This window comes from Dasypus novemcinctus, chromosome 6 (assembly GCF_030445035.2).
Source record: "Dasypus novemcinctus isolate mDasNov1 chromosome 6, mDasNov1.1.hap2, whole genome shotgun sequence".
Taxonomy (NCBI): Eukaryota; Metazoa; Chordata; class Mammalia; order Cingulata; family Dasypodidae; genus Dasypus; species Dasypus novemcinctus.
Genome location: NC_080678.1, coordinates 104,438,991 through 104,466,542, shown reverse-complemented (window position 1 = coordinate 104,466,542; position 27,552 = coordinate 104,438,991). Strand labels below are relative to the sequence as shown.

General features: G+C 53.2%; 1 protein-coding gene across 1 annotated transcript in view; it reads left to right on the top strand.

Annotated features, from left to right (window-relative positions):
• LOC131278775 (disks large homolog 5-like) overlaps window positions 1-27,552 on the top strand; it is a 91,080-nt gene that overhangs the window by 45,392 nt on the left and 18,136 nt on the right. The window contains 16 exon segments of the mRNA XM_058299237.2: window positions 2,499-2,758; window positions 4,065-4,377; window positions 8,921-9,102; window positions 9,934-10,059; window positions 13,300-13,432; window positions 13,734-13,861; window positions 15,774-15,949; window positions 16,266-16,369; window positions 19,990-20,082; window positions 20,888-21,901; window positions 22,619-22,742; window positions 23,140-23,241; window positions 23,244-23,280; window positions 24,534-24,646; window positions 25,307-25,396; window positions 25,700-25,850. Coding sequence (XP_058155220.1) covers window positions 2,499-2,758; window positions 4,065-4,377; window positions 8,921-9,102; window positions 9,934-10,059; window positions 13,300-13,432; window positions 13,734-13,861; window positions 15,774-15,949; window positions 16,266-16,369; window positions 19,990-20,082; window positions 20,888-21,901; window positions 22,619-22,742; window positions 23,140-23,241; window positions 23,244-23,280; window positions 24,534-24,646; window positions 25,307-25,396; window positions 25,700-25,850 — 3,146 coding nt within the window.

The window sequence follows — 27,552 nt, the reverse complement described above, 5'->3', positions numbered from 1 at the left end:
ACAGGATGTGTGCCTGTCTGTTTTCTTTACTGAAATTGTACGTCTTCTTTGGTCAAACAGGCCATGAACGAAATAACCAACACCCTGTTCAACAGCCATGCAGTTACCAACCCCTACTGCAGCCCCAGGTTCCCTCCTGAAAGGGGACTCCTCCAGTCACCCCTGACATCTAATTTCGTAGATACTTTTCTGTGTCATACTTAACATATGCACAGCATTTATTTTCATTTCCTGCAACCTGCCTTTTCTCCTAACCCAACAATATACCGTGGGTTTCCTTGTAGTTTTCTTTCAGTTCGGAACTCCCAGCCAAGTGTTCCGTGGTTTCGTTGTCAGGGATGGCCTAACCCTGTTCTCCGTGTGTTAAGCACCTTGGTTGTTTGCACTTTCATCCTATTGCAAATAATCTTTCCCGGGACATGCTTACGTCTGCCCTCATTCTTTTTTCCACATTTTCTTAGGTTTGACTCTTAGAGATAAAATTGCTGGGTTCAAGGCAAAGCACATTTTCTCTTTTTATAGGCTCTGCCAGTTTATTTGAGAAATTCATAAGGCCCCTGGAGTCTTCTCTCTTCTGTTTCTTGCCCTGGCCCCTGTCTTTAAAATACAGTATTTTTCTTCTGTAATTCCTGAAAGTTGACTATCTTTTCCCAGGAACCACAGGCTAATGCCCTGTCATGGGCCCAGAGGGAGGGGCAAAGGGGTTTCTTGGTCCCTGAAGGACACGTCTGGGGAGAAGCGCAGATAATGAGCATTTTGACCCGCCTTGAGTGCAGCCCCAGGTGCGTTCTCTTCTTGCTCTGCTTGCCTTCTGGAGCCGCTCCTGCCACGGCTGTCGTGCGGCGTGGATAGAGCGGAACGCGGGGCTTGGTCCTTCCCTCCCGCCACTCCCACCCCGTCCTCCCAGGCAGACTGTCGGGAGCTCGGGCCTGGGGAGTCATCTCTGGAGACCGCTGCCTGCCTGGGACGAGAAGGACGGTAGGATCCCAGGCTGGGTGTAAATGCTCTCCCTCGGACCTCCACCGCCCTTGGGCTGGCAGGCTGAATGTTTGGCTGCAGTTGTGTGTGCGTTTATGTACGTCTCACCGTTGACTGCGACTCAGTGTGTGGGAAACTAGCTCCTAAGAAGACTGTCTTCTAACGGTGTAAAGGAAAAAGTCTGGACTACTAGGATAGCTTTTCAAATTTTCAAATTTCCTGGTCTGCGCTGAGGCGGTGATTCCCCCGATTTCTCCAGAGGCTGTCGATGGTGATGCGCAGAGGCGGCCCCGGCGCACCTGCCTATGGCAAGAGGTTGCAGAGCGTGTGGGCACGCGAGCACCTCTTCGGCTACTGTCCTGTGGAGAAAGGTTTGTTCTATATGATTCCAGGGGTAGAAGAACAGGCTTTGAAGTTAGAGGAGGTGGATTTCAGCTCAGAGTAAGCCAGGCGTTCTTGTGCAGTCTGCCTGTGCGTGAGCGTGGTTATAACACTGGTGGAAGTGGCCCCTCGGGGTCCCCTGTGACCCTGAGATTCTGTCATCTCCTTATCCCTGGGCTTGTCCCTGCGTGCCCTTGCTCACTGTGAACTTGTGATTTACTCGGCCCTGAATTGTCCCTGGACTGTCAGTGTTTAAATTCAAGGCTGGGGTATTTGAAGGACTTACAATGCAGAGATGCCAAACCATCATATAGACTCCAAATTCTATCCCAGACATGTGAAATTGGGCTCTACCAGGTTTGTGTTCATTCACCTCCAGATGGCCTTTTAAATCATTTTCTCAGTGAAGCTTGTGAGACAAATCTGGAGAGCATTTGGCTGGTCTGCAAAGGACTGCCCCCTTGTGGGCTACTTTGGGAATAACTGCAGTGCCGGGGCTGCACAGTAAACCAGATTGGAGCTAATCGGGTTCTCACCTGGTTTAGGGAATGTTTGGTAATTGAATATTTGAAGTCTTTCTTTTCGAAGTTTTGAGTTATTTCCCATGAATAAGGGCAATACTTTGTAGTTACTGGAACTTTGCCAGACCTGGGTACAAGGTGTTGCTTGATCTAAAAGTCATGAGGGCTTTCTGTTGACTAAGTATGTGACTCCCAGAAGAAGAGCAGGTGCTCAGAGTGTAACATGTTATTTGTACAGTTTAGGCACCATGAGCCAATTTGATCATTTAGGGAAGGTTTTATGTCACTGCAGGGAACTGTTTACCCTTCAAGTTCCTAGATACCAGCCAAGGGCCAGCCTTGCAAACAGGCCTTTTTCTGGATTTCTGTCCTTAAACACAGGCTTAGGTCTGCAATGTTTATGGTTTTCTGCACAGTACTTAATAGAGATTTGTGAATGAATAAATCTGAATGAATCAGCCTCATGTGATGGCAGGGCCTGTGAATGAGACAGCCAGATTCCCCCAGGCTAGAGGGTGGGGCCTCCCCTCCCAGATAGAAGTGTGGGTGTGCTGTGCTCTGGGCACAGCCCCCCAGCCTCCACAGGCCCTGGGTGAGCCCGGCAGTCTCTGTCTCCAGGTGCTGAAGCACAGCAGGTCCTTGGAGATTCTCAACAAGCTGTACAACACGGCCATGGACAAGCTGGAGGGGGTCAAGAAGGACTACGACGCCCTGCGGAAGAGGTTCAGTGAGAAGGTGGCCATCCACAGCTCAGAACTGAACCTCCTGGAGCAGCTGGAGGGGGAGAACCAGCAGCTGCTGAAGCAGACGGACATGCTGACCCAGCAGAGGGACACCGCCATCCAGCTGCAGCACCAGTGCGCCCTCTCCTTGAGGAGGTAGGAGCCGGGGGGCTGGGAGCGGGGCACGGGCGGGCAGAGCCTGCACCCACCCCACCTTCTCTGAGAAGGGCGGGGGAGCTGCTTGAACTCCCCTGGGCGTGGGGGGGAAGGGGGCTAACCTCTGGGCTGGTGGTTATCTGCGAGGCTCCCAGCGCCTTCCGGGATTAAAACCAGCACAGGCTCCTGGTCTCCAGGAAGCGTTGTTTTTGACACCCAGTAAGTCTCATGAATTGTGGCTCCTTCCTCTCCCCTGAGTAGCTCCGAGTGCTCTGAGCTTGCTTTTTTCCTTTTCTTTCCTTTTCTTCCCTTCCTCCCTCCCTCCCTTCTCTCTCTCTCTTTCTTTCTTCTAATGCTGGTAAATCTTTTTTTTAAAAAAAAAGCAAATCTATTTTATTGATACATATCAACAAAGCATGCAGTTCATCCAGGTTTCACCACAAGCGTTTCCATCTGTGTCAGTTACCCACCCAGAAAATAGGACAGCGACTTGTCTTAGGCATTGTTCCTTCCAAAGTTTTATTTTTAAATTAAGGAATATGATCTTCTTCAGGGGTGTGCTCCCTTCCTCCAAATAGTGTTTCGTAAGGAACGTTCCTGCACAACGCCAATTCTCAGCAGTCTTCCTGGGCTTCTTAAGTAGACGTTTTCTCTTGATAAATAGGTTTGGAAATTGCTGGATTGAATTGCAGACAGGTTTCTTTACATCAGGACCTCTTGGGGCCTTTTACTCTGGTATTGCGCAATGTGACTTGCCAAGAGTGGGGCACAGGATGCAGTGTTCCCAAACATAAGCCTCCAGAGCACCCAGCATGTTTAGTGGGACCCTGTGCAGGATTGGGGTTTCGAGGAACAGCCTTTGAGAATGCCAGTCTCGCGCTGCAGGCCCTGACTTGCAGGGCTGCCTTGCACGGGGCTGGCTGGAGCTGTGGTCTCTGTGCTGACTGACTTGAGGCCTTAGTGTCTGTGAAAACGTGGTGGTCAGACTCAACTTAGATCCAAGCTGCTTTGAGCTCCCGTGTGCTGGGCTGCTGCAGCCTTTATTTTTATTTTTTAAAGAACATGGCTTGGCTGTGGAAGATATAAGGTGTTATTTCTAGTAAAACGGGAGGCGTAAAATCCTCAGCTCAGCTTCTGGTATTTGTTAAAGGCTGAGAAAGATTCTAGGTTCACGGACACCAGGACTCCATAACTTTCCTTTGTCGGGGGTGTGGGAGAAAGGCGGTCCAGCACAGTGGCCTCGGCCTAGCAGCTTCCTGGGCAGGCCCCCCGCCCCTCCCCGGTGCCCTGGGCACCACTCCCCTAGGTTCAAGGCAATCCACCACGAGCTGAACAAGGCCACGACCCAGAACAAGGACCTGCAGTGGGAGATGGAGCTGCTGCAGTCAGAGCTGGTGGAGCTGCGGACCACGCAGGCAAAGACCGCCAAGGAGTCGGAGAAGTACAAGGAGGAGCGGGATGCAGTGTACAGCGAGTACAAGCTCATCATGAGCGAGCGGGACCAGGTCATCTCTGAGCTGGACAAGCTGCAGACCGAGGTGGAGCTGGCCGAGTCCAAGCTCAAGAGCAGCACATCTGAGAAGAAGGCGGCCAGCGAGGAGATGGAGGCACTGTGACAGGTAGGCAGGGGGACGGTGGCCGTCCAGCATCTTCTAAAGCAGCCAGGGAGGAGGGGGCTGCAGTGGGCACAGTGGCCGGTCAGAAGCCGCCTTCCGAGTTGGCACGAAGGCCTGCTCATTTTCGCCCGAAACGCTGGCTGAGTTTCGGACGCTGCCCAGGCACCCTCACTCCCAGACCCATGGTGAAGCAGTAGTAGATAATCTTGAAAAGTCAGGGGCTAGAGCAAGGGCTTGCTCGTGAAGGAGAAAGATGCCAACCAAGTCCCCAAAGCTGTCGATGGGTCTGGAAGTGTTCCCTCAGTCGTGGGCATTTGCTTATTAAAGGGGCGGTCAGCGTTCTTCCGGGAAGATGTTATTCAGGGTTGACCCCAAGACCCTTCTCCTCAAGCCTTGCTCCCTGGGGGCCTTACCTCCAGGGTCAAGGGAAGGCTTGCTCATTAGCACCAGCATTGGGCCACTCTGCTGGAATCCTGTGCCTTCAGTGTGGAGTTTTTGAAGACTTCCTACCTGGTCACCCCAGGCCTTCCTCATGGTCACTGCTGACCCCAAGGCCATCTGTGTCCAGCAGGAGCTCCCCCCGTATTTGAGCTTCCCTTTTACATCTTTCAGCTCTGCTGTGTGCTGCTGAACTTGATCGTAGTGAATGTTCTCCCCATCAAAACCATCTGTTTATGCCTCTCCACGTTGCTGCTTTCCTTGGCAGCTCAGTCAGAATGTAGGTTTTAAGGTTGGTCTGTGAGAAACAAGAAGCAAGGTGTTATGGGTGGGGCAGCTTGGCAGGGGGAGGTGGGCACTGGGTGGTCACAGCCAGACCCCTCCCCTCTACCAAGCATGGCGCAGGGCTGGTGCCTGAGAGGTGTCCAGGGCCCCGCGAGGCTTTCTTCCTGTGCTGGGGATGCCAGGGGTGCCAGGGACCGCGGGCATGCGAGGGACACAGCCTTGTGCTTGCAGGGGACCTCCGCAGCCGGGGGCCGCTCTATGCTTCGGCTTCTTCACCTGCCAAGTGGGGAAGACAGTGGCAGCTGCCTCCCAGGGCTGTGACGATCAAATGGTTGAATGTAGAAAAAGCACGTAGAGTGGGCCCCATGAGACTTAGGAACAACTTGACTCTACTTTTATTATTAAGGTTAGTATTATTCTCATCGGAAGCTTACTGCCCTGTGTATATCAGGTTGAACCATAGGAAATCATGTTTTTGTAGGTAAAAGAGGGTCACATAATGGCAATTTCATTCAAAAGGACTGAGACTTCTCTAGCTGGTGGTTGAAACACAATAGGGTATACCTTTTATGTTGATGGATTTTTTGAAAAGATGTTGAAGGAATTTCTAATAAGCAAAGTTAATGCATTAGAACTCAGTAATGGTCCCAGGAAAACTATCAACTCATTTTCCCCTTCTGGGATTTAAGTACTTAATTTTGGGGGTGGGGGTGAGTGGATATTGTCCATATCAGAAAGGGAAACAAAATGACTAGGATGAAAACTGAAAATGACTGAGTCAGTAAGTAAACAAAAGGGTCAAGGAAGAGCAGACGCAGAAAAGTGGATCGCGCAGGTGACGCGCAGTGGGGCGGCGGGGCTGCCTGGGGGGCGCCTGCCGCTGGAGGAGTTGTGCCCTTTGAGGAAGTCTGAAAGCACAGGGAGTGTGGGCAGATCAATGCCCGCCTTGCCCTGGGTGCTAGCTCCAGGAACGAGCTCACTGCCGCCGGCTGCTTGCCCAGTGCACTCGAGAACAGAGTGCGCTTCCTGGACTGTGGGGGGGGGTCTTGGCTGAGCATGGAGCCTGCCGGCCAGCTGAGCTGGAATCTTTTCTAGGCTCTGTTCCAAATCGGCAGGCGGGAGAGGAGAGCCTCTCCCTTCCCCCGCAGCCAAGGGCTTCCAGGGCTGAAATGCTCGGCTCCCTTCTGCACTTTGCCTGGCCTCCAGATGCGCCACTTCACCCTGTGGCCTGGGCCGTCCTGGGTCTGACCCTCTCCCTGGGCACACCTCCCTGCTTTCCATGCCTCACCACAGTGCCCTGTCCAGGACCTCCGCCATGGTGACCTGCCCCCCAGATCTCAGAATCAGCTGCTTTTTGTCTCTGGTGCGATTCAGGCTTCCCTGGCAGTCTCTGCCCTTCTCTCTGCACCTCTCTTCCCTCCTTCCCTTCTGCTTTCCTTCCCTTGGTCCACTCCCCTTCCCATGCCTTTCTCTTGAATGGGCAGGAGGGGCCCGGGAGGTCCGGAGACCAGTCAAGGCCTTTGCCCAGCCCTGGGACCAGCTCTGCTCTGGGCGCCAGGCCCATTGTGGACGCCAGGTCCTCTCCAGAATCTGGGTCTGCTCTGGGTGTCGGGTCAGCTCTGGACACCAGATCCCTCTGCCTTCCCTTCTGCTTCCCAGCTGCTGCGTGGGCCTGTCCTGGACCATGCCCCCAGCCTCTGGCCATCAGCTGACCTGGTCCAGTTGGGGCTTGTGGCCCTCTGGTGGACCAAGGTGCTGCCTGGGGCAGTGGGGGGTGGGGTGGGCACTGCCATTGGTCACAAGTTCTCCCCAGGTGCTGGGTCGCTTCCCAGGTCAGGCCCCTCTGACCAAGCCCCCAGCTCACAGAAAGGATGGCGTGGCTGCCTGGCACAGTGGCTGCTGCGTCCCTGCCCCCCCATCGCCCGGGCAACCGCAGTGCCCCTTTAGGAGCGGAGCTCAGCTGTGGTGGAGAGAGCCTGAGCAGTGCGGGAGAGGAAAGGAGCAGGAAGGAGTTTTGGAGCTATTCAGGGGCAGGGAAGGCAGCAGGAGACGGGACTCTGAGAGGAGCGTCTGGGGGGCTGGGCTGCAGCCCGGGGGCCTTTTGAATTGGCCTCAGGCCTGCGCCCCACGAGTGGTGGGAAAGCCAGCATGTTCTTCCCCAACCTGGGGCCCCAGCCCCGCCCAGGGGCTGTGGGGAGAGACCTTGGGGGGTGCATGGTGTAGAGGGAGGAACTCTGGAGTGAGAGTTGGAAGGCCGGGGTCCGGGCTCAGCGCTCCCACCAGCGGGGGCCTTGGGGGCCTCTCGGATCCTGAGGTTCCTCGGCAGCAAACCAGGCTCCCACAGAGGGCCCTCTCGGGGCCTCTCAGCTCCCGAATTGCAGCGCTCCTTATGAGTTACCGCCTTCGTGCCCCCCTCCACAGACCCAGGTGCAGAGCTGCTGTGCTGCTTACAAGGAAATAGTCTTTTTGGGTGAATTCACTTCTGGGACCCACAGGGCTGAGGGGCCCAGGGGGAGGGAGAGGGGAAGGGGGAAAGCCACCTCCCCTTGGGGTCTCCACCTCTGGACGGCAAAGTGAGATGGCTCCGTACCAGAGTGGAACTAGGTACTAAGACCTCTCAGATCCTGAACTCGATGAATCCTGAGCATTGAGTAAAACGGCAGGTTTTAAGAGTGTGATTGCTGAACGTGTTGCTTATTATAACACTTGACATAAGAGTAATACAAATAAGGGTTTCCTTTCAAAATAGCAAACTGAACACTGCATAAGAGTGAAGAGAACTGCGGAAAATGGAAAGTAAAGTGATTGAAATTGATCTTGTGAAATGTGAGGTCTGAGCAGAGTGGGTCAGAGGCCTTGCTGATTTCCGGCGTATTTGTGGTGCAGTTGCCCCAGCCCTTTCCGATGCTGCTTGAGAGGTGGGGGCAGCTCCAGGGTGACGCCTAGGATCTTCCCCTGTCTCCTTCGTCCTGGTGTCTTGGTGAGGACCCGAGGTCTTTTTGAATTTGTTTTCAGCAGAGGCGGTTCTCTTCTCTTCCATGGAGAGGTAGCTGGGTACGCTCTTCATTTGTCTTCCTTGGCCTTATGCAGAGGTGGAGATGGCCCATGTGGAAATGAATGTCATGGTCATACGCGGCTTGCCGTTGAGCTCGAAGCAGAGATGGTTTTTGCACTAGACACTTGCTTTGTCATTTCACCTTTTCCCCTTCTTAAGGTTTGTAGAAGCATAGAGAGAGCTTTCTACATGAGTGCTTATAAAAGTTCAATTTGAGATTTTAGTAGAGCATGCAATTCTTTGAGGAGGTGCCAAGATGCAGATGCTTCATATTTCAGCTTTTTAAGCAAGCTGAGATAAACAGTTCTTCAGCAAAAATTCCTGGAGTTTTAGCCTTTAAAAATAATGCAGTCTGCCAGATTATAAAAACCAGTATGGCAGACACAGAAGGTGGGGCAAGCATTCTTTTCCTGCCTGGAGCATGTGGGCAGTGCAGCCTCGCCCCATGATGTTTTGTTGCCAGCCCTTTAGAGAGATGTAGCACGCTCTTGCAGATAGAAGCCAGTTAGGGGCTGGCCAGGGCCTCTGACAAAGCCCTCAGCCGGGGCCTCCGCTGAGCCGGGCGTGGACTGGGCCCCTCATCGGGAGCCCGAGCCGTGGCTGTGGACATGGGGGTTGCGGGCCCAGGAGAAGGAGCGGCTGTTGGCTTTGGCTGTGGCTGTGATCCGCGCCTCCCCCAAACCTAGAGCTTCGGCTCCAGCCCTGATCCTGGTAGGAGCCAGAAAGCCCCACAAAAGTCCCCTCTGCTTGTCCCCTCACCTCCCCCAGATCAAAGACACAGTGACAATGGATGCCAGGAGAGCCAACGAGGTTGAAATCCTTCGAAAGCAGTGCAAGTCTCTGTGCCAGGAGCTGAAGGAAGCCCTCCAGGAGGCAGATGTGGCCAAGTGCCGGCGGGACTGGGCCTTCCAGGAGCAAGACAAGATCGTGGCAGAGCACGACAGCATCCGGTAGGCACCGCCCCCCCCCGGGGACCCTGCCGGTTGGGAGCCCCTTAGTGCGCAGTGTGGGCTGGAGGGTGTGGCCAGGGAGGCCCCGGCGGGGGTGGGGAAGGGGTGGTGGGCTCCCTGTCTGCTCCCGCTCTGACCCTGCTCTGACCCTCTCCGTGGTTTCTCCGGGTGCAGTCCTTGCTCAGGGCCCGGGTGTGGGGTTTGGGGCCATGGAAAGGTGGGGACCAGCCCCTGGGCACAGCAGCATCAGGCGGTTCCAGAAGTGGCACAGAGCCCAGGCTCCCATGTTGCCAAGGCTGCCCATGCCCACCTCCTCTCTGGAACAGCTGAGGTAGTCCTAGGGTCCTCAAAGCCACAGTTTGCTTTAGTAGAGCCATGCCATGCCTGGCCTGTGCCCTGGAGGGGCTCAGACCTGCAGAGGTGTGAGCCTGGGGCTCCCACCTGGCTGTGGGTTGGGGGGTGGCTCCAGAAAGCTCCTAGACACATGGGCTCTGCAGCACAGGCTGCCAGGTGGGCAGGGGGGCTCATGGAAGAGACCTCCCAGGTGGGTCTTGAGCCAGGTGGGAGTGAGCATCTGCAGGAGGGTGGGGCGGGGAGGAGGGTGGTCTGTAACTCCAGGCACGTTGAGGGGGAAACAGTGGGAAGAGCCTGGAACCTGATGCTGCTTGCTCGGGGGTCCTCCCTGTCCCCTCTGTCTCATGATGGGCCCGGCCTGGATGATCACCCCCTGGCTCCCCAGCCTCCTTCTGTGCATCTAGGAGTGTCCATCGCAGGCCCTCAAGCTTTCCATGCCTCTTGTGCTGACCTTGCCCGCTGCCCCCTCTCTGCCAGGATGCTGTGTGACAACCTGCGGCGGGAGCGGGACCAGGAGGTGAGCGAGCTGGCCGAGGCCCTGCGCAGCCTGGACGACACGCGCAAGCAGAAGAATGACATCAGCTGGGAGCTCAAGGAGCTCAAGTACGCTGGGGTGGGCGCCTTGGGGATGAGGCAAGGGCTTTTCCCCGCATGCAGCCTGGGCACCATGTTCTTCTCTCTGCCCCGCTCCGTCAGTCCGTAGGGCAGGTCTAAGTGCCGCCTTTTTTTAAAAAGATTTATTGCTCCCCATCCCCTCATTGTTTGCACTCGCTGTGTCCATTTGTCTTCCTTGTTTCTTCAGGAGGCACTGGGAACTGAACCCAGGACCTCCGGTGTGGGAGGGTGGCACCTCATCGCTTGAGCCACCTCTGTTCCCTGCTTTGTTGTGTCTCTCTCATTGTGTTTTTCTTCTTGTGTCCCTTGTTGTGTCACCCTGTTGCACCTACCCATCACTTCAGCTTGTCTTCTTTAGGAGTCACCAGGAACCGAACCAGGGACCTCCCATGCGGTAGACAGGAGCTCAGTTGCTTGAGCCACATCTGCGTCCCTCACTAGAAATTCTTTAGAGTGCTGCGGAACGTGTCCCCAACCCCTCCATCAGCAGGATCCATGTGTGAAGGCACAAAGGAGGAAAGCCTTGCAATGTAGTCTGTCCGGGCAGTCTGCCTGGGGACTTGCCAGCCATTCATTCATTCTGTGATGTTGGTTGAGGATGTCCTCGGTATGGGCCAGGCCCTCTGGACAGCCGTGGGCAGACAGTGCTGAGCCAGCAAAGTCCCTAGGAGGAGCTGGACAGATGGGGCCGTTAGAGAAACAAATATGTCAACAATGAAAATAGTCATGACTGTGAGTCAGTGTTTCCAAGGCAGCATATCTCAGGCTCATCCATCCACTCTGCTTGTGTTATGAGGCTGTCCATTTAGAGGAGAATCTTTGGGGTATCAGACATCCTCCCTGTGGTTCCAGCTTGCTCCCAGGAGAGCCATTTAAGGCATGGTGGCCTTTAGCAGTGGTTGATAAAAGAAAGATCACACTTTAACCGTAGAAAGTGGCAGAGCCCGATACCCATCAGTGTAATAGAGAACTTGAACTTGAGAAGCAGTGGTTCTCTGTACATTGGAAGTTTTCCTATGCTGATAGTGTGGGGAAGGGGAGGTAAGAGCTGGTGTGTTGTGTGAGTGTACAAGCCTGCACACACTTGAGTGGTGGCCTTTGAGGGAGTTGACAGTGCTTCCTCCTCCATTCAGTAAAACCTAATATTTATTTTGAAAAATCAAACCAGAATCTCCAGGGTTTGAGTGCTCTAAGAAAAGTCTCAGGCATTTGGAACCTAAGTGTCCAACTCCCCCTGCCAGGTGCCCGCCTTGGCTCTCATGAGCAATGGATCTAAATTAAGTTAAATCCTGGAACCTCTGGAGCTTGAACCTGGGAGAAGGTTTTGCATTTTAATTGCACCAGAGATGCCGGGAACTTTCAAGCATCTTCCATTTGTTCCTTTGGCATACTTGGATTTGTACCTTCTCTCTGCTAAGCTCCTAAGTTCTCTAACCCGTGATGCTGACGAGGGGTCAGTGCTGTTCCCGAGGAAGCCCCCAGCCTGTGGGAGCACAGGTGTGCACCCGATCAGATGACAGCGGGGGCGAGTGCAGCACGCATTAAATGCAGAGCGCTGGCCGAGGGCTGTGGGACCTTGGTGGAAGCACCCTTCACCTGGTCTGGGGTGGGGACTGGCGGTGTCCCAGGAAGGCCAAGCAGCCTTTGGAGATGGCCAGAAAGACCTCGGGCCGGCCAGAGCTGTGGGCTTGGGGGAGGGCACACTTGAGCAGGAATCGAGCAGGTTACAAAAGAGCGTCCCTGGGGCTGAAGGGTCACACCGATGAACCCGGAAAGGGGGTTTGGGTTTTAGGAAGAAGGGGCATCACATGCAAGTCATCAGGATATTGAGTCTTTTGTCATCTTTTTCATGGCTTTTTGCAGAGCTGAAGTTTTTAATTTCACGAAAGTCCTTTTTATCTTCCCCTAGCCCAAGTCTTGAAAATTTTCTCCTATATGTCCTTCTCAGAGTTTTGTGGTTTTAAATTTTACATTTAAATCTACAAAATTAAATTAAAAATTGAACCCATGATCCATTTTGAGTTAATTCGTAGAAGTTTTGAGGTTTAGATCATTACTTTTTTGCCTGTGGTGTTCAGGTGCTCCAGCACTGTTTGTTGAACGGACCATCCTTCCACTACTGGCGTTGGTTTCATCCACATTGTTAAAAATCCGTTGCCCTTTGCTTGCGAGGGTCTGTTTCTAGGCTCTCTATTTCATACCATTGATCTGTGTCAGTACCACACAGTCCCAATCAATGTAGTATATAATATGTTTTGAAGTCAGGTAGTGAGTCCGCAATTTATTCTTCCTTTTTGTATTAGCCAAAGTGGTGTTGAGACAAAGTACCAGAAATATATTGGCTTTTAAAAGGGTATTTATTTGGGGTAGAAGCTTACAGTCACCAGGCCATAAAGCGTAAGGTACTTCCCTCACCAAAGTTGCCACATGGTGGAGCACGATGGCTGCCTCGTCTTCGAGTTCCACCTCCTTCCCCCCATCAAGGCTCCATGTCCCAGTTTCCTCCAGTATCGCTGGTATAAGTCCCATCTCTCTCTCCAGTCTCAGCTGCTCTCTTCCTTCCACAAGGTCAGCTATGGACCGTCAGGCTCTCTCTCTTCCTGGGGTCTCTACCGTATCTATTCCTCTCTGTTCCTCTCCTGTGTGTTTACTTCCCAGGGCTCCAGCATCCAAAACTCTTAACTGCCTCCTCTGCCTTGTTGTTTTCTGTGAGTCTGCCCCCACATCCTACTGGCCCAATCCAAGCCCTAATCATAATTTAATCAAGTAAAAGTGAAACCTAAATTCAACACAATTTAAGGGTATCACTAGCCCAGAGGAACAGACCAGTTTACAAACATAATCAGTATTTCTTTTTGGAATTCCTCAGTAATATCAAACTGCCACACTTTTCAAAATTGTTTTGGTTATTTTAGTTCCTTTTCTCTTCTGTATAAATATTAGATAGTCTCATTCATGTCTACAAGAAAAAATCTTGGTGGAATTTTGGTAGGAAATGCATCGAATGTATAGATCAATTTGTAAAGGATTTGAGTCTTCCTTAAAAAAACACAGTAACCAACCACCGTGAAAACCCACTGAGACTGAAGGGGCCATGACTGACCCTCCAGATTGATTGGGAAGCCAGTGTGAGGGGAGGGGGAAAGGAGTGCATTCGGTTTGGGCTGGGAGCTGGGACAGGCTGGGTGCTTCCCCGCCCAGAGAGCTTCCCCATGACCCTCTCCGCAGGGAGCAGATGGAATCCCAGTTAGAGAAGGAGGCCCGGTTCCGACAGCTGATGGCCCACAGCTCCCACGACTCGGCCATCGACACGGATTCCATGGAGTGGGAAACGGAAGTGGTAGAGTTTGAGAGGGAGACGGTGAGTTGCCTTTGGGGAGTGTGAGTGTGGCCCCCAAGCTGGGTGGCAGCACGTCGGTCCCCTGTGTCACATGGCAGATGCCAGCATGCACGCGGAAGGCAGAGAGAGGAGCAGAGAGTAGGGGGGAGGTGGCGCCACGAGGACGTGTGTCTGTCTGCAGTGGCTGACAGGCGGGGCAGCTGTTCGCAGGTTTCCAGCCGGGGGCCCGGGCTCCGTCAGGCACGGTGAGGGGACTTGGGGGTTTGAGAGCCAAACCTTCCTCCTTGGTGCTCGGTCAAGTGTGCTGCTGCTGCTTTGACAGGAGGATGTGGATTTGAAGGCACTCGGGTTTGAAATGGCAGGAGGCGTGAACGAGCCCTGCTTCCCAGGGGACTGCGGCATATTTGTCACTAAAGTGGACAAAGGGAGTGGTGCTGATGGCAGGTTAAGGTAAGAGCCGAGGAGCCCCAGGCCCTGGAGGGAAGGGGTCCCCTCCAACCCAATGCAAGGGGCCATCTCCCAGCGGGCCCCGAGAGCGCCAGACAGCGACTAAACCCGTGTGCCTGCGGGGCGTCCGTCCAAGGCCTGCAGGCGCGGCTGCTAATTTTGTTCTTATAGGAACCTCCCTGCCTCTCAGTTGCCTCTGCCTCTGCTTTCCCCCTGTCACCAAGGTGCTGCCGCTTGCTCCTCTGACTAGGAAAGGTCTCGGTGGAATGAGTAAAAGCGTAGGGCATGCCTGCTCATGCCTTGGAATAGGAATGACTGAAAATACTGTGTGCTTCCACAGTCCTTACTGTTTGCTCCATGTATATAAATAAATTCATTAATCTTTACCATCCTATGAGGAAGATGCTTTATTACTCCCCTTTTACAGATGAGGACACTGAGGCACAGAGGGCCTACGTCACTTGCGGAAGGTCACTCAAGGTTGGGTGGAACTCAGTCCAGGCAGCCCAGCTCTAAGTCTGCTGTTAGGTTGGTGCAAAAGTAATTGTGATTCAGACCATGAATTTTAAATCATTATAACTAGGTTCAAACACATCTTTATTACTCAAAATAGGAACCATTACAATCAACACTTTTTTGCCAATGAGAAATAAGTTTGTTTATTCCTGTAGCATAAAAATCCTTACTTCGGGATTTGATGAACTCTTGGAAAGCATTTTCTGCATCCTGCTGGTTGTGGAAGCATTTTCCCTGCAAAAAGTTGTCAAGATGCTTCAAGAAGTGGTGGTCAGTTGGTGAGAGGTCAGATGAATATGGCGGACGAGGCAAAACTTAGTAGCCCAGTTCTTTCCCTTTTGAAGCATTGGCTGTGCGACGTGTGGTTGGGTATTGTCATGGAGAAGACTTGGGCCCTTTCTGTTGACCAGTGCTGGCTGTAGGCATTGCAGTCTTAGTGCATCTCATCGATTTGCTGAGCATACTTCTCAGATGTTATGGTTTCGCTGGGATTCAGAAAGCTGTGGTTGATAGACCGGCAGCAGACCAACCAACAGTGACCATGACCTTTTGTGGTGCAAATTAGGCTTTGGGAAGTGCTTTGGAGCTTCTTGGTCCAACCACTGAGCTGGTCATTCCTGGTTGTCATATATAATCCACGTTTCGTTGCACATCACAATCCCATCGAGAAATGGTTCCTTATTGTTGCGTAGAAAAGGAGAAGATGACACTTTGATGATTTTTTTGAATTTCGGTTAGCTCTTGAGGCACCACTTATCAAGCTTTTTCACCTTTCCAATTTGCTTCAAATGCTGAACAACTATAGAACGGTCAACATTGAGTTCTTTGGCAACTTCTCTTATAGTTGTAAGAGGATCAGCTTTGACGATTGCCTTCAAATGGTTGTTGTCAACTTCCAGTGGCCAGCCACTATGCTCCTCATCTTCAAGGTTCTCATCTCCTTTGCAAAACTTCTTGAACCAACACTGCACTGTATGTTCGTTAGCAGTTGCTGGGCCAAGTGTGGTGTTCATGTTGTGAGTTGTCTTTGCTGCCTTACAACCAATTCTGAACTCAAGTAAGAAAATCACTTGAATTTTTTTTTCTAACATCATTTCCATAGTCAAAATAAATACAAAATAAACAGCAAGTAATGTCATTAGCAAAAAACCATAAAACTAGAAATGTACATTAAAATGATGTATAACATAACCACAGTTACTTAAGAATGTATTCCAGTATCAAATGGCAAATTTCAGCAATGCAAAATTGCAATTACTTTTGCACCAACCTAATAGTTTAGCCATTACGTGCTGGGAAGAGGAAATCTTTCTGGACGTACAGGGGGTCCCCGCTTTCCAAACAGGCACAGCTGGTCCGGCGTGAGCGAAGTTGCTGACCTGGCTTTGCCCCTCCTCAGGGTCAATGACTGGCTGCTGCGAATTAACGATGTGGATCTCATCAACAAGGACAAGAAGCAGGCGGTCAAGGCGCTCCTCAACGGAGGGGGGGCCATCAACATGGTGGTGCGGTGGCATAAGTCCCTGGGTGGGAAGGTGGTCACGCCACTGCACATCAACATAAGTGGACACGAAGGTACAGGGGCCGGCAGAGGGGGCAGGGTGCCACCTCCTTTCAGGCAGGTGATGGGTCTCATTGCAGGGGCAAGGCGTGGATGTCATTCCAGCGCTGCCCACGCGCCTTCCCCTTCTGGTCTTGCTGGTCTCCCTTTGCATGCTTGATTCAGTTCACCAGATGTGCATTGCATCCGGGGCCTGACCTGGGCAGGGTGCCGGCTCGGGCAGGGTGCAGTCGGACAGCACCCCCCTTTTTGATGTCTGGTTAGCAAAGATGAGGCAGGACCATGACTGGCCGGGCCAGGCGGTGACCGCGGTCTGCCTTGTGCTTGCAGACAGCGGTGTCAGCCTGGAGAATGGAGTGTACGCCGCCGCCGTGGTACCTGGGAGCCCTGCTGCCAAGGAAGGGTCTCTTGCAGTGGGAGACAGGATTGTGGTGGCAAGTCTTGCTGGGACGAGGTTAGGGCCAGGGTGACCCGCTGCAGACAGACAGTTGAATTACAGTTGGAAGGTTTGAGAAAGAAATGTTCTTGGGCATTGCTCTGTGTGAACATTTAAAAATAATTTTGGGGGGAGCGGGTATAGCTCAGTGGTTTGAGCTCCTGCTTGCCATGGTCCCAGGTTCAATCCCCAGTACCTCTAAAAAAAAAAGATTTTTGATCCTGATGTCTTGATGATGTGTTTCTATTTATTTTAGAAACTTAAGAAATACAGAAAACGGAGGAAATAAAAGTCACTTGTATAGCTACCACCTGTAGAAAAGCTTCCTTAACATTTTTATGAATTTCCCTGCAGCCTGTATTCTATGCATGAATGTACATTTAGGAGAACTTTTTTTTCACAAGTTGATGTCATTGGTGTGTAACTTTTTGGATCTTTCATACTAAACATTATATCCTTTATTTCTTTCATTTTTTTATTGTCAAAGTAAGACTTGCTGTAAAATCTTCAAGTGATAGATACATGCATACAGTGAAAAGTGGTCCGGCTCTTTCCTTCAGTCCTGCTCCCAGAGCTAATCTCTGCCCCCACTTGCTGGATGTGCCCCCAGACCCTAAGTGCTTATACAAACCCACGTGTGCACGTACAGGGCTCTGGTGGGTGTGTGTTTCTTTCTGAGTACGTGAGCTCATACTGTGTTACTCTACAATTTGCCCTCTACATTGTGGCTGTCTTTCCATATCGAGTCTCATTTCTATCCCCTCAGTGATGTTCTGTTGGATTATGTGTAATGTAAAGCCCCCTCCCTTGCCGGTGACATAGGCATCATTTCCAGTTTTTGCAATTGCGCACAGTTCTACACCAAACGTCACCTGTGTGCATAGCTGCTTTGGGTACATGATTCTCTCTCTGGCGACTCTACTCTGAGTCATAGGGCATGCACATTTAATATTTTAAACTCACTTTCTGAACTTGAAAATGTCTTAAACTTTTTCATGATATACCCACAAAATTCCAGTCATAGTGCTGGCAGTGAAAATAACTCTTCCTCCAGTTCCAGACTCTGCATCTACCAACCTCCCTCGGCAACCTCCCACGGCAGCCACTGTTAACAGTTGATTGGGTTTTCTTGCAGAAATATTTAAAACATGGGTATTTCCTACTCTGCCTTTTCATCCAGATGGGATCAGAGCATGCTCAGGTGTCAGCCTTGCTTTTAGTTTCTAGCGGCGTGGCTTGGAGGTCCTTGCACACTTGCATGTCCCGGTCTGCCTCCCCGTTTTGCTAACTTCATGGTGTTCCTTGACGGCAGCAGCACAAGCTGTGGAACCAGTCTCTTCCTGATGGTCATTAGGACATTTTTTTCCCTAAAAATTAAATATATATGTTGGTAACATATATAAGATTTCCCATTTTAATATTTTTAAGTACATGTCAGTGGCATTAATCATATTCACAATGTTATGCTGACATCACCACCATCACTACCAAGACTTTTCCCCCCTCACCCCAAACAGAAACTCTGTGCCCGCTTGAGACAACTCCCCACCCCCTCACCTCAGCCCTGGTGACCTGTAATCTACTTTCTGTTCCTCAGAATTTGCTTATTCTAGATATTTCATTTAAGAGGAATCCTACAATATCTGTCCTTTTGTGTCTGGCTTATTTCACTCAACATGATGTCTTCAAGGTTCACCCCTGTTATAGCATGAGTCAGAACTTCATTCCTTTTTATGGCTGAAGGATATTCCATTGTATGTCTAGACCACATTTGTTTACCCATTGCTCTGCTGATGGATACTTGCATTGCTTCTACCTTTTGGCTAACAGTGAGTAATGCTGCTGTGAACATGTGTCTAAATATCTGTTTGTGTCCCTGTTGTCAGGTCTTTTAGGTGTATACCTAGGAGAGCAGTTGTAGTCATGGTAATTCATTGTTTAACTCTTTGAGGAATTTCTTCACTGTTTTCTATAGTGCCTGCAGCACTCTGCATTCCTTTGAAGACATCTTTGTCTTTACAAGTACTGCTGGAGAGGGCTCCAGGCTGTCCTGGAAAGTGTACGATGGGGTAAATTCCTGGTGTTACTGCTCGGCCAGGAGCCCTGTGCATTTAGCAGTTGATAGGATCTTCTCACTCCTGGCCTTTTCAGTCCCACCTGCAGTATATGAGAGAGCTCCCTGCTTCACATCTTTGCCAGTTTTTCTCAGATTTTCTTTTGAGCTGGGGTTTAAAAGCATATTAAAACGACCATTGTGAAAAATGTTAAGTCGTGGAAAAGTTACAAGGAGAGCAATAACCAAATTAATCCTCCACTTTGATAATCACCCTCCATATACTTTTTTTTAACTTGATTTTGAAATAATTATAGAGTCACAGGAAATTGCAAAGAGAACCTAGAGAGCTCCCATGTATCCTTTACCCATTCTCCCTCCAGGGCTACATCTTACACAACTAGAACATCTCGACCAGGGAGTGGACAGCTGTACGATGTGTATGTGTGGTTCTGTGCCATTCCAGCACGTGTGGTTGCATGGAACCACGAGTGTAGTCAAGACACACAACTGTTCATCTGCACAAAGCTCGCCCTCGAGTTGACCCTTTGTAGTAACAGCCAGCCCTCCCCTCCCACCATTCCTAAACCTGGCAACCACTCATCTGGTTTCCATCTCTGTGATTTTGCCATTTTGAAAATGTTGTACAGTTGAACTGCAGTATGTGACCTTCTGAGATTGGCTCCTTCCGCTCAGGCTCATGCCTTTGAGAGCCATCCAGGGTACTCTGTGTATCGGCTGTTTGTTCCTTTTTATTGCCGAGTGTTAATTGATGGCATGAAAGTACCACGGTTTGTTTAACCATTCACACATTGTACATGCCCTTTTTAAAAAGATCGGGGGAGTGGATGTGGCTCAAGCAGTTGAGCACCTGCTTCTCATACAAGCCCAGGGAGGTCCTGGGCTTGGTCCCTGGGCAAAATAACAAACAAAGCACTCAGGAGAACCAGTCTGGTTCGGTGGTTAGGCACCGGCTTCCCACACCTGAGGTCCTGAGTTCAATCCCCAGCTCCAGGACCTCAAAAAAAAAAAAAAATAGGTCTGGACATGCCTGGAGGGCTGTTGGCAGAGATTCAGGGACAAGGGTTGAGAGATGAGCCTTCATTTCACGTGGCTCCTTTCGGTTTACAAAGTCTTTTGCAACCGTGTTTCCAGTCTCCTCACTGCCTCTGGGAGGGGTTTGAGTTTATTTTCCATTTTTTAATATGAAGGAATGGGACTTGGAAGCTCTGAGCTGCATCCAGCATCATGCAGCAGGAAGTGGTGGGACAGAAATGACCCCCTAAGGTCTTTGGGGCTCTGGCCCCAGACGGACAGGCATTTTTCCCTGGAGTAACTTTAAGGGTGTGTGTTTCACTGGCCTCAGAAGCCTTTGCCTGGCTCCTTGTGCCTGGCTCCTTGTGTCTTACCACTGAGCGGCTTTCTCTCATCTGCCCACTCCAGAAGGTGTGGCCTTACAGAACCAGGCCTGCTCCCCTAGGATGGCAGCCGGGCCATGCCCCTGCCTGGGGTCTGCCCGGGGCCGCCCTGCGGGTGAGCTTGATGGGCTCTCTGTTTGGTCCTAGATCAATGGCATTGCACTGGACAACAAGTCTCTGAACGAATGTGAATCTCTGCTGCGGAGCTGCCAGGACTCCTTGACCCTCTCTCTCCTAAAGGTGAGGCTCCCTCCCTGTGCCTGGCTCTGCTCTCATTGTCTGGGACACAGACAAAGCCTCAGCTCTGCGGACCCCAGCTCTACTTCTCAGCATTGCCGGAAGCTTGTTTCACAACATGTAGGGCGTGCGTGAGCCCTGATGGGATCCTGGCTTAAAACAAAAAGCAGCTATAACTGTATATTTATATACAAAAGTATATTTTGGGGGCAGTAGGGTATATTTGAATACCATCTAATATGATGTTATCATATAATAATATCTAGTTATTCAGATGATAATAGTGAATTATTTTCTTGTGTAAGGGAATAGCCTTATTTTGAGAGGTATGTGCTGAAGTTGTTTGGAGTAAAATGTCATATCTGCAACTTCCTTTCAGACAGGAAAAAACAACTTGGTAAAATGTTGAATCCAGATGGTAGGTTTATGGGTGCTCATTGTACTTTCCTATTAATTTTTCTACATAGTTGGCAAAATTTATAATAGAACAAAATTACTTGTCTGTTTCGATAAGAGCTATGTATTTTTAACACTGCAATTTTGCTTTTATGTTTAATAATTTTTTAAAAAATGTTTAGGATGTTGTACAGGTAAATTCAGAAAGTGCTCAGATTCAAAGGAACCATGTGGCTCATGTGAGTTCCAAGGGGCCAGGACTGAGAACTGCAGGTGCAAGCCGCACCTGCCAGAGGGAGACAGGGGTGTGTGAGTGTGTATACAGGTGTGTGCATCAGCCCCTCTAGGTCTTTGGATGGCCCATTTCAGGTCCTGCAGTCTCATCTCCCTTGCTCTCACTCCTCTGCTTTAGGTGTTCCCTCAGAGCTCCTCATGGAACGGCCAGAACATCTTTGAAAATATCAAGGACTCGGATAAGATGTTGAGTTTCCAAGCGCAGGGCCCCGAGGTCCAGGCTTACAATAAACAGAACTTGATGCAGCACAACAACTCCACACAGACAGATATCTTCTCCGTGGACAGGCTGGAGGACAGGAAGGAGCCAGGCCCCCCTGGGGGCAGCGGCTCCTTCCTGCACAAGCCGTTCCCTGGGGGGCCCTTCCCGGGCTCCCCGCAGGCCTGCCCAGGCACCGCGGAGCGTAGCCCCAGTTCCTTCCGCTCGGACCTCTCTGGGGAGCGTGGCTATGGGCTGGTGGATGTGTGCAGCTGGCGGCCCCTGCTGCCCTTTGAGACAGAGGCGGGCCCTTGTGGGATGTCCGAGGCCCCCCTGGATAAGGCACAGTCCAAGAGCTCCAACAGTGGCGGGACGTGGCCCAAGGCCATGCTCAGCTCCGTGGTGGAGCCCGAGAAGCTCTCTGTGTACAAGAAGCCAAAGCAAAGAAAGTTCATCTTTGACCCGAACACGTTCAAATGCCCCCAGACACCCCCCAAGATAGACTACCTTCTCCCCGTCCCTGCTCACTCTCCCCAGGCCTCCAAGAGAGTGGGGCCCCTGACACCCCCAAAACCTCCCAGGAGGAGCGACTCCATGAAGTTTCAGCACAGACTGGAGACCAGCTCCGAGTCAGAGGCCACTCTGGTGGGCAGCTCCCCATCCACCAGCCTCCCGGCGGCCCTGCCCCCTGGCGCGGACCCCGGGGAGCCCACGTGCACTTCGCCCCCTCGTAAGGCGAAGGTCCGCATCGCCTCCAGCTACTACCCTGAAGGTGACGGGGACTCCTCCTACCTGCCGGCCAAGAAGTCCTGTGACGAGGACCTCACCTCCCAGAAGGCTGACGAGCTGGGCCAGAAGCGCCACAGACCCAAGTCTGCTCCCAGTTTTTGGCCCAAACTTGCCCCGGTGGTCATTCCCGCTCCATTCCTGGAGGTAGAGCTCTGCCTGGGAGTGGGGCCTGGTGGGAATGGGGGGTCATAGCAGTCGAGAGCCACACCAAGGCGTCCTGCACCAGGTCCCCAAGCTTGCTTAGCCCTGGCTCCTTCGCCCGAGGGGAGGGAAAGGAGTGGAGGAGGTGGAGGGGGGAAGCAGCCCCAATGGGAGGTGGGAATGCGGAGCTAAAAGAGGAGCCCTTTCTTAGGAGTAGCATTTGATTTGCTTATTCAAACAGCTTTTGAGCATCTGCGAGAAAACACGGTGGCGCAGACTTGCCTTGAAAGGTTTAGGGAGACAGGCTGGCGTACCTGTTCAGCCAGCCTGGGATAGTGTGGTTGTTTTGGTGTGTGCTGTAGTCGTTTCCAGAAGGAAGAGAATGCCACAGGTGGCGGGCAGCATTCAGGGAAGCTGTGCCGCTCCTGGCGGACAGGAAGCACGACACGGTGCAAGCCGGGTTGTGACTGTGTGTTGGAAGCACCCGTGTTCTCACCATTTCTACACATAAGCCCTCTTTATTTGAAAGAACAGGGATTCTGTCTCTGGTTTTCTTCTGAATTGGTTTTAAGGGAAGCTCTTGCCTTTCCGCTAATGTCTGCACAACGTGAACGAGCAGCGCCTTGGTGTCGGGAGGAGCTCCCGAGCAGACGTCAGCTTTCAGGCGCGCCCACGTCGCTGCCTGCTTCCAGCAGTCGCCTCTTGCCTTTGTTTCCTCAGGATCAGAAGTGTGTCCCGGCAGGTGGTGACCTCTCCCCGGAGCTCCCGGAGTGGTCCCCTTACTCTCCAGGCCATTCCGGTCGGCACGGCAACCCCCTGCTCTACCCCAGCAGGGTGTCTGTGGGTGAGCTGATGAGGCGGGTGGGGGCAGAGGTCCATGTGGTCGCATGGGTCTGCCCAGACTTGGGAGGGTGGGGGGCGTTGGCTTACAGCCTGAAGAACTGGAGGTGGTCCCTGCCTGTGATGTTTTGTCTGGCATCGGTGACAGTCGTTTCTCAAGGCACTTTATCCCCCATCCGAGCCGGGATGTGGAAGCATTAAAGTGGGTTTGTCCGTTTTACTGGTGGAGAAAGGCAGGTAGCTCTTTGCTGGGTAGCGGATTGGCAGCTGGCGCCCTTTTGGACTTGTGAGTCCTTTCCCCAAATTACTCTGCAGCTTCTTGGTGGTGCTCAGGGCCAGGGGCCGGGTACAGGGCCGATGGGAGGCTCTGGGGCAGTGGTTCTCACCCAGACCCTTTCCAGGCACCATCCCCCGGAGCGTGACACCGAGCACCGCTGTGAGCTCCATCCTGAGGAACCCCATCTACACCGTGCACAGCCACAGGCTCGGCCCCTGCAGCTCCCCGTCCCCAGAGAGCTGGGCCCCCAGGGTTTGCACCCCAGGTATGCGAACCCCCCATGCCTCCCTGGCTCCCCTGCTGTCCAAGCCTACCCGGGCTGCCGGGCACCCAGAGCTCGTGGGCAGTTTGGCCAGGAAGGGGCTTAGAGCAGCCTGGGGTCCCCTGGAAGGTGAGCTTTAAAGGTGGCCCCTCCCTCCACCAGCACAGGGTCTGTAAAGCTCTTGAACCCCACAGAGGCCCAGACCTCCCTACAGGTCTGGCTTTGTGTCCACAGCGTGTTTGTGCCCTAAGTGCCAGCACTGACCCTGTCGTGGAGGAGGAGATGGCCGCATAGGAGGGGGCTGGGTGGAGGCCACTCTTGGGCTCATTCATCTAGTTATTTGACAAGTATTTACTGAGCACCTCCTAGATGCCACAGACTGTTCTAGTTTCAAGGGGATGCAGCGGGGCACTGAAGGATGAGCTTGCTGGCCCGGCAGTGCTCTGTGTTCACGTGTGGGGAGGCAGGCAGGGTGGTGGCTCTGGAGACGGGAAAACATGGCAACAGGCTGGACTGTGACTCGAAGGCAGGGTGGGCCGCCTGATGGGGGGGTGCTGCAGTGACTGCGAGGCGGGAGGGGAGGCTGGCTGTCCCAAGACTGGGGAGCGCCCCAGGGGAGCAGAGAGGTAGGTGCCTGGGCTGAGGGTGGGGGGTAGCAGGCAGTGCACTGGCTTGGGGGGCAGAGTGATTGGAGTGTGGTGGGGGACAGTGGCTCAGGAGGGGGTCACAGGTCATAGGGGCCTGAAAGCAAAGGTTTGGATTTTGTCCCGAGTCCGGTGGGGTCTGTGGGAGGGAGGGCATAAGCAAGAGGCGTCCTCTCTGCACAGCTGGAAGAAGCCGTCCCTGGGTTGCGCTCAGGCCAGCCCCCCTTCTGTGACCTGCCATGCCCTCTGAACAAGGCACAGAGCCCCCTCTCCGGGCCAGCCTCTCCTGGCCCACATCCTCGGAGGAGTGGTTCCAGCCGCCTGAGCCCACCGGCTTCGGGAGCCCCTCTTTTCCCATACGGAAGTCCCTTTTTCACGGGAGCCCTGGCTGAAGTGCACTTGGCTGGCGGCTCCGGCTGTGTGGCCCTCTGTGCTGCTTGAGGGGCCCTCTGCCCGGGAGCAGTTTGCCCGTGAGCAGCAGAGTCCCAGGGCCGCGGGCCGCCCTCTGCCAGCCCAGGGGGTGTCGGTGACGCCCGTCGCGCGCACGTCTTCCCCGGGCGCCCCGCTCAGGTCTTCCTCCCTGAGCCCCCTCGCCCCTCTCGTTCTCTCCAGTGTCCAGCACCAAGGACGTCTGAGCCTGGACCTGAGCCCCTGGGTCTGCAGCGACGACCCTGAGATGAGGGCCTCCCACGGCTCCAACTCGCTGCCCTCCAGCGCCCGCCTCAGTAACCGCGCCGGCCGCGGTCGCCTGGCCCCCACCCTCGCTTACCTCCCCCTTCCCTGTGGGCAGAGCCTCCTGGTGGCCTGCTCCCTGCTGCCTCCGCCCGCCCCCCGTGGAGGCCGGCTCAATTCCACGCAGCCCTGCGGGCCGGTCCCACCCCGCCCCGCTCAGAGCCGCTCCCCGTGTCTCTTCGCTTCCTTCAGTGACCCTGCTGCCTTCCTGCTGCAGTAGCTCCAGAGGAATCCCGTGGCTAGGGAGCCTCGCTCTGGGCACCCAAGCTTGCACGCGACCTGGGGGAGGCATTCTGCTGTCCACTTGTGGGGACCGTAGCCCCACGTAGGGTCTCGCAGGTCCCCCCTAGACACCCTGAGGGGGTGGTTCACGGTGTTGGGGAGAGAAGACGGAGCGGCCGCTGCATGGCTTGGGTCACTGTCCCTGCCTGTGCGGTCCTGTCTGGAGTGGCCGTCGGCTGTGTGGCTTGTTCAAGGACAGGGGCTCAGCGCCTATCTTTCTCCATCTCCTCTTGTTTAGACCTCTAGGGGGTGAATGGCAAGGCTCAGCTCAGAGTTTTTGTTGTGATTGTACATCTCTCTGGTCTTCCAAATTGGTGGTGAGGGCTGGTGTTTAATCGTAGGACTAAAGTTTCGTCCCCTTGGAACTCTAGGGTCTTCGAGTAACTTGCAGTACAAGGCGGAACGCATTAAAATCCCGTCGACGCCCCGATACCCCCGGTCTGTCATGGGCTCTGATCGAGGTAAGCGCCTCTCGCAGCCCCGTCCTTGCCAGCCCTGCTCTTTCCCTTTCTCCTCACTGTTGAGTGTCTGGGTACAGCTGATAACTTGCACCTGCTTCCGTTGATCAGCGTTTGCCGAGTCAGCCCTGGGCTTGGCGACTTGGGATGGACCCAGGCCCTGCGGCGCAGTCAGGCCCTGCGGAGGCCCCGTGGTGCAGTCAGGCCCCGCGGCGCACAGCGGCGGGGACACGTCCTCCTCCTGGCCGTGGCAGCCGGGGCCCCCGGAGATGATGGTGGCCCACGAGCTCCCACGCTCTCTTGCAGGTTCCCTGTCACATTCTGAGTGCAGCACACCGCCTCGGTCGCCCCTGAACATTGACACCCTGTCCTCTTGCAGCCAGTCCCAGGCCTCGGCCTCCACGCTGCCAAGGATCACAGTCAACCCCGCATCCCTTGGGGAGCGCAGGAAGGACCGGTGAGGACTGCCTGGGCTCCGTGTCATGGCCACACTGGTGGGTGGTGCATCCCACAACGGGGGCTCGTGGGCGCACACAGCAGGGGTTGGCGGGGTCCGTTGTTATTTGATCCCAGGACTGGGCCACCTGGGTTTGGGTTCCGCTGGTGCTCGGTCGTGTCTTGCTCTGGTGCGTCCCTAGTGCCACCCACGGGGCCTTGGGATGTGGGAGCCATAGCCCAGCCTGCTGTGCCCCCAGGGGTGGGCACGTGTAGGTGACAAGGCAAGGAACAGGGTGGGCTCCTTCCACGGAGTGCCGCGGGGCGCGGTGGGCCTGCGGGGAGGGTGCTGGACACGAGCCTGAGGGTGGCTCCATGGCCGCGGCTGTCGCTCTGTGTAAACACCGTGAGTGCATTAAGTCGTGAGAGCCTCAGACTAACCCCAGTGTGAGTGACGTTGTTATGATTGTCATTAGCCCCATTTTGCAAATGAGAAAACTGAGGCTGGGAAGTTGTAGTGTTTTGTCTGTGTCACGTCTTAGCAGTGGGCATTGGGATTCACTCTTTGCCTTGTTCTTTGGTCCCAGAACAGCTATAGCTCTTGGTTATTATTATTTCTACCTTTTATTGTGAAATATACATAAAGGGGCAAAGAAAGAATATAAAGCCTAAATGTACAGCTAAGCCAGCGTGGTTTCAATTTTAAGTGCAGGCCAGTCCCTGCTTCGCTCTTAGGTTCACTGTAGGCCTCATGTCTGTCCGAGGCCACCCCGTCTATGAGTCCGTACTCCCCTCCAGACACGCTGCCCACACACACCTCGTCCCCCTCTGTCGTTCCTCCAAATGGGATTTGGTGGATCGTGTTTACATTTAGAAGGTCCTGTCCAGAGTGTGGGTCTTTAGGCCATCTCATTAAACTTGAACTTGCCTTTATTTAATCACGTAAAAAAGAACACAGCTGCCCTTGTCCAGGCGAGACCAAAAAGCTGAAGACCCTCCGTAGCCGTGAGCCTCAAAAGTGACCTTTGCCGGCAGGGTCGGGGAGGGCGGCTCCGTTAAGAAAATCTCGTGTTTGACTTGAAAGCGTGACCTTGTCAAACAGCCCGAGAGCCTGGGAGAGGGGTGTGTCCCCGTTCACCAGCGCCTGGCCCGTTAGGGGACAGTGTGAGTCCACGGGGAGGGCCGGTCCTCACCCACGGGGATTTCCCATGTGTGCACACAGGGACACGGCCTGCAGGCGTGGGGCCGGGGCTGGAGGTTCTCGACCCCGGCTCTGGTCATTGCGAGACCAAGACCTTCCCCTGAAGTCAGTGCGTCCTTAGAAGTAGAGGGGGTTTCATCATGTCGCAGTCCAGTAATCCCTTCGCTCCCTGTGCCGTGCAGAGAGCTGGGGACTCCACTGGGAAGGACACAAGTGTTGTGAGCTTACGGCCTCATCAGAGAAATGTGATAACACGAGCAACCAGAACAGACAACACGTGTGAAAAATAATCCTGGGGAGCGGATGTAGCTCACCCGCTTCCCATGTGTAAGGTCCTGGGTTCAGTCTCTGGTACCTCCTAAAAAAATCCTTTTTACCCCTGATTTTGAAGCATACTGTCATATAACTACTCATAGAAAACTGGACAAAAACACAAGTCATCAGAGTAGAGAACACTTTACTTATTTAAAATAATCCTTTTTTTCCTGAGAGAAGGAAAAAACTAATCTCATCAACCAGAGAT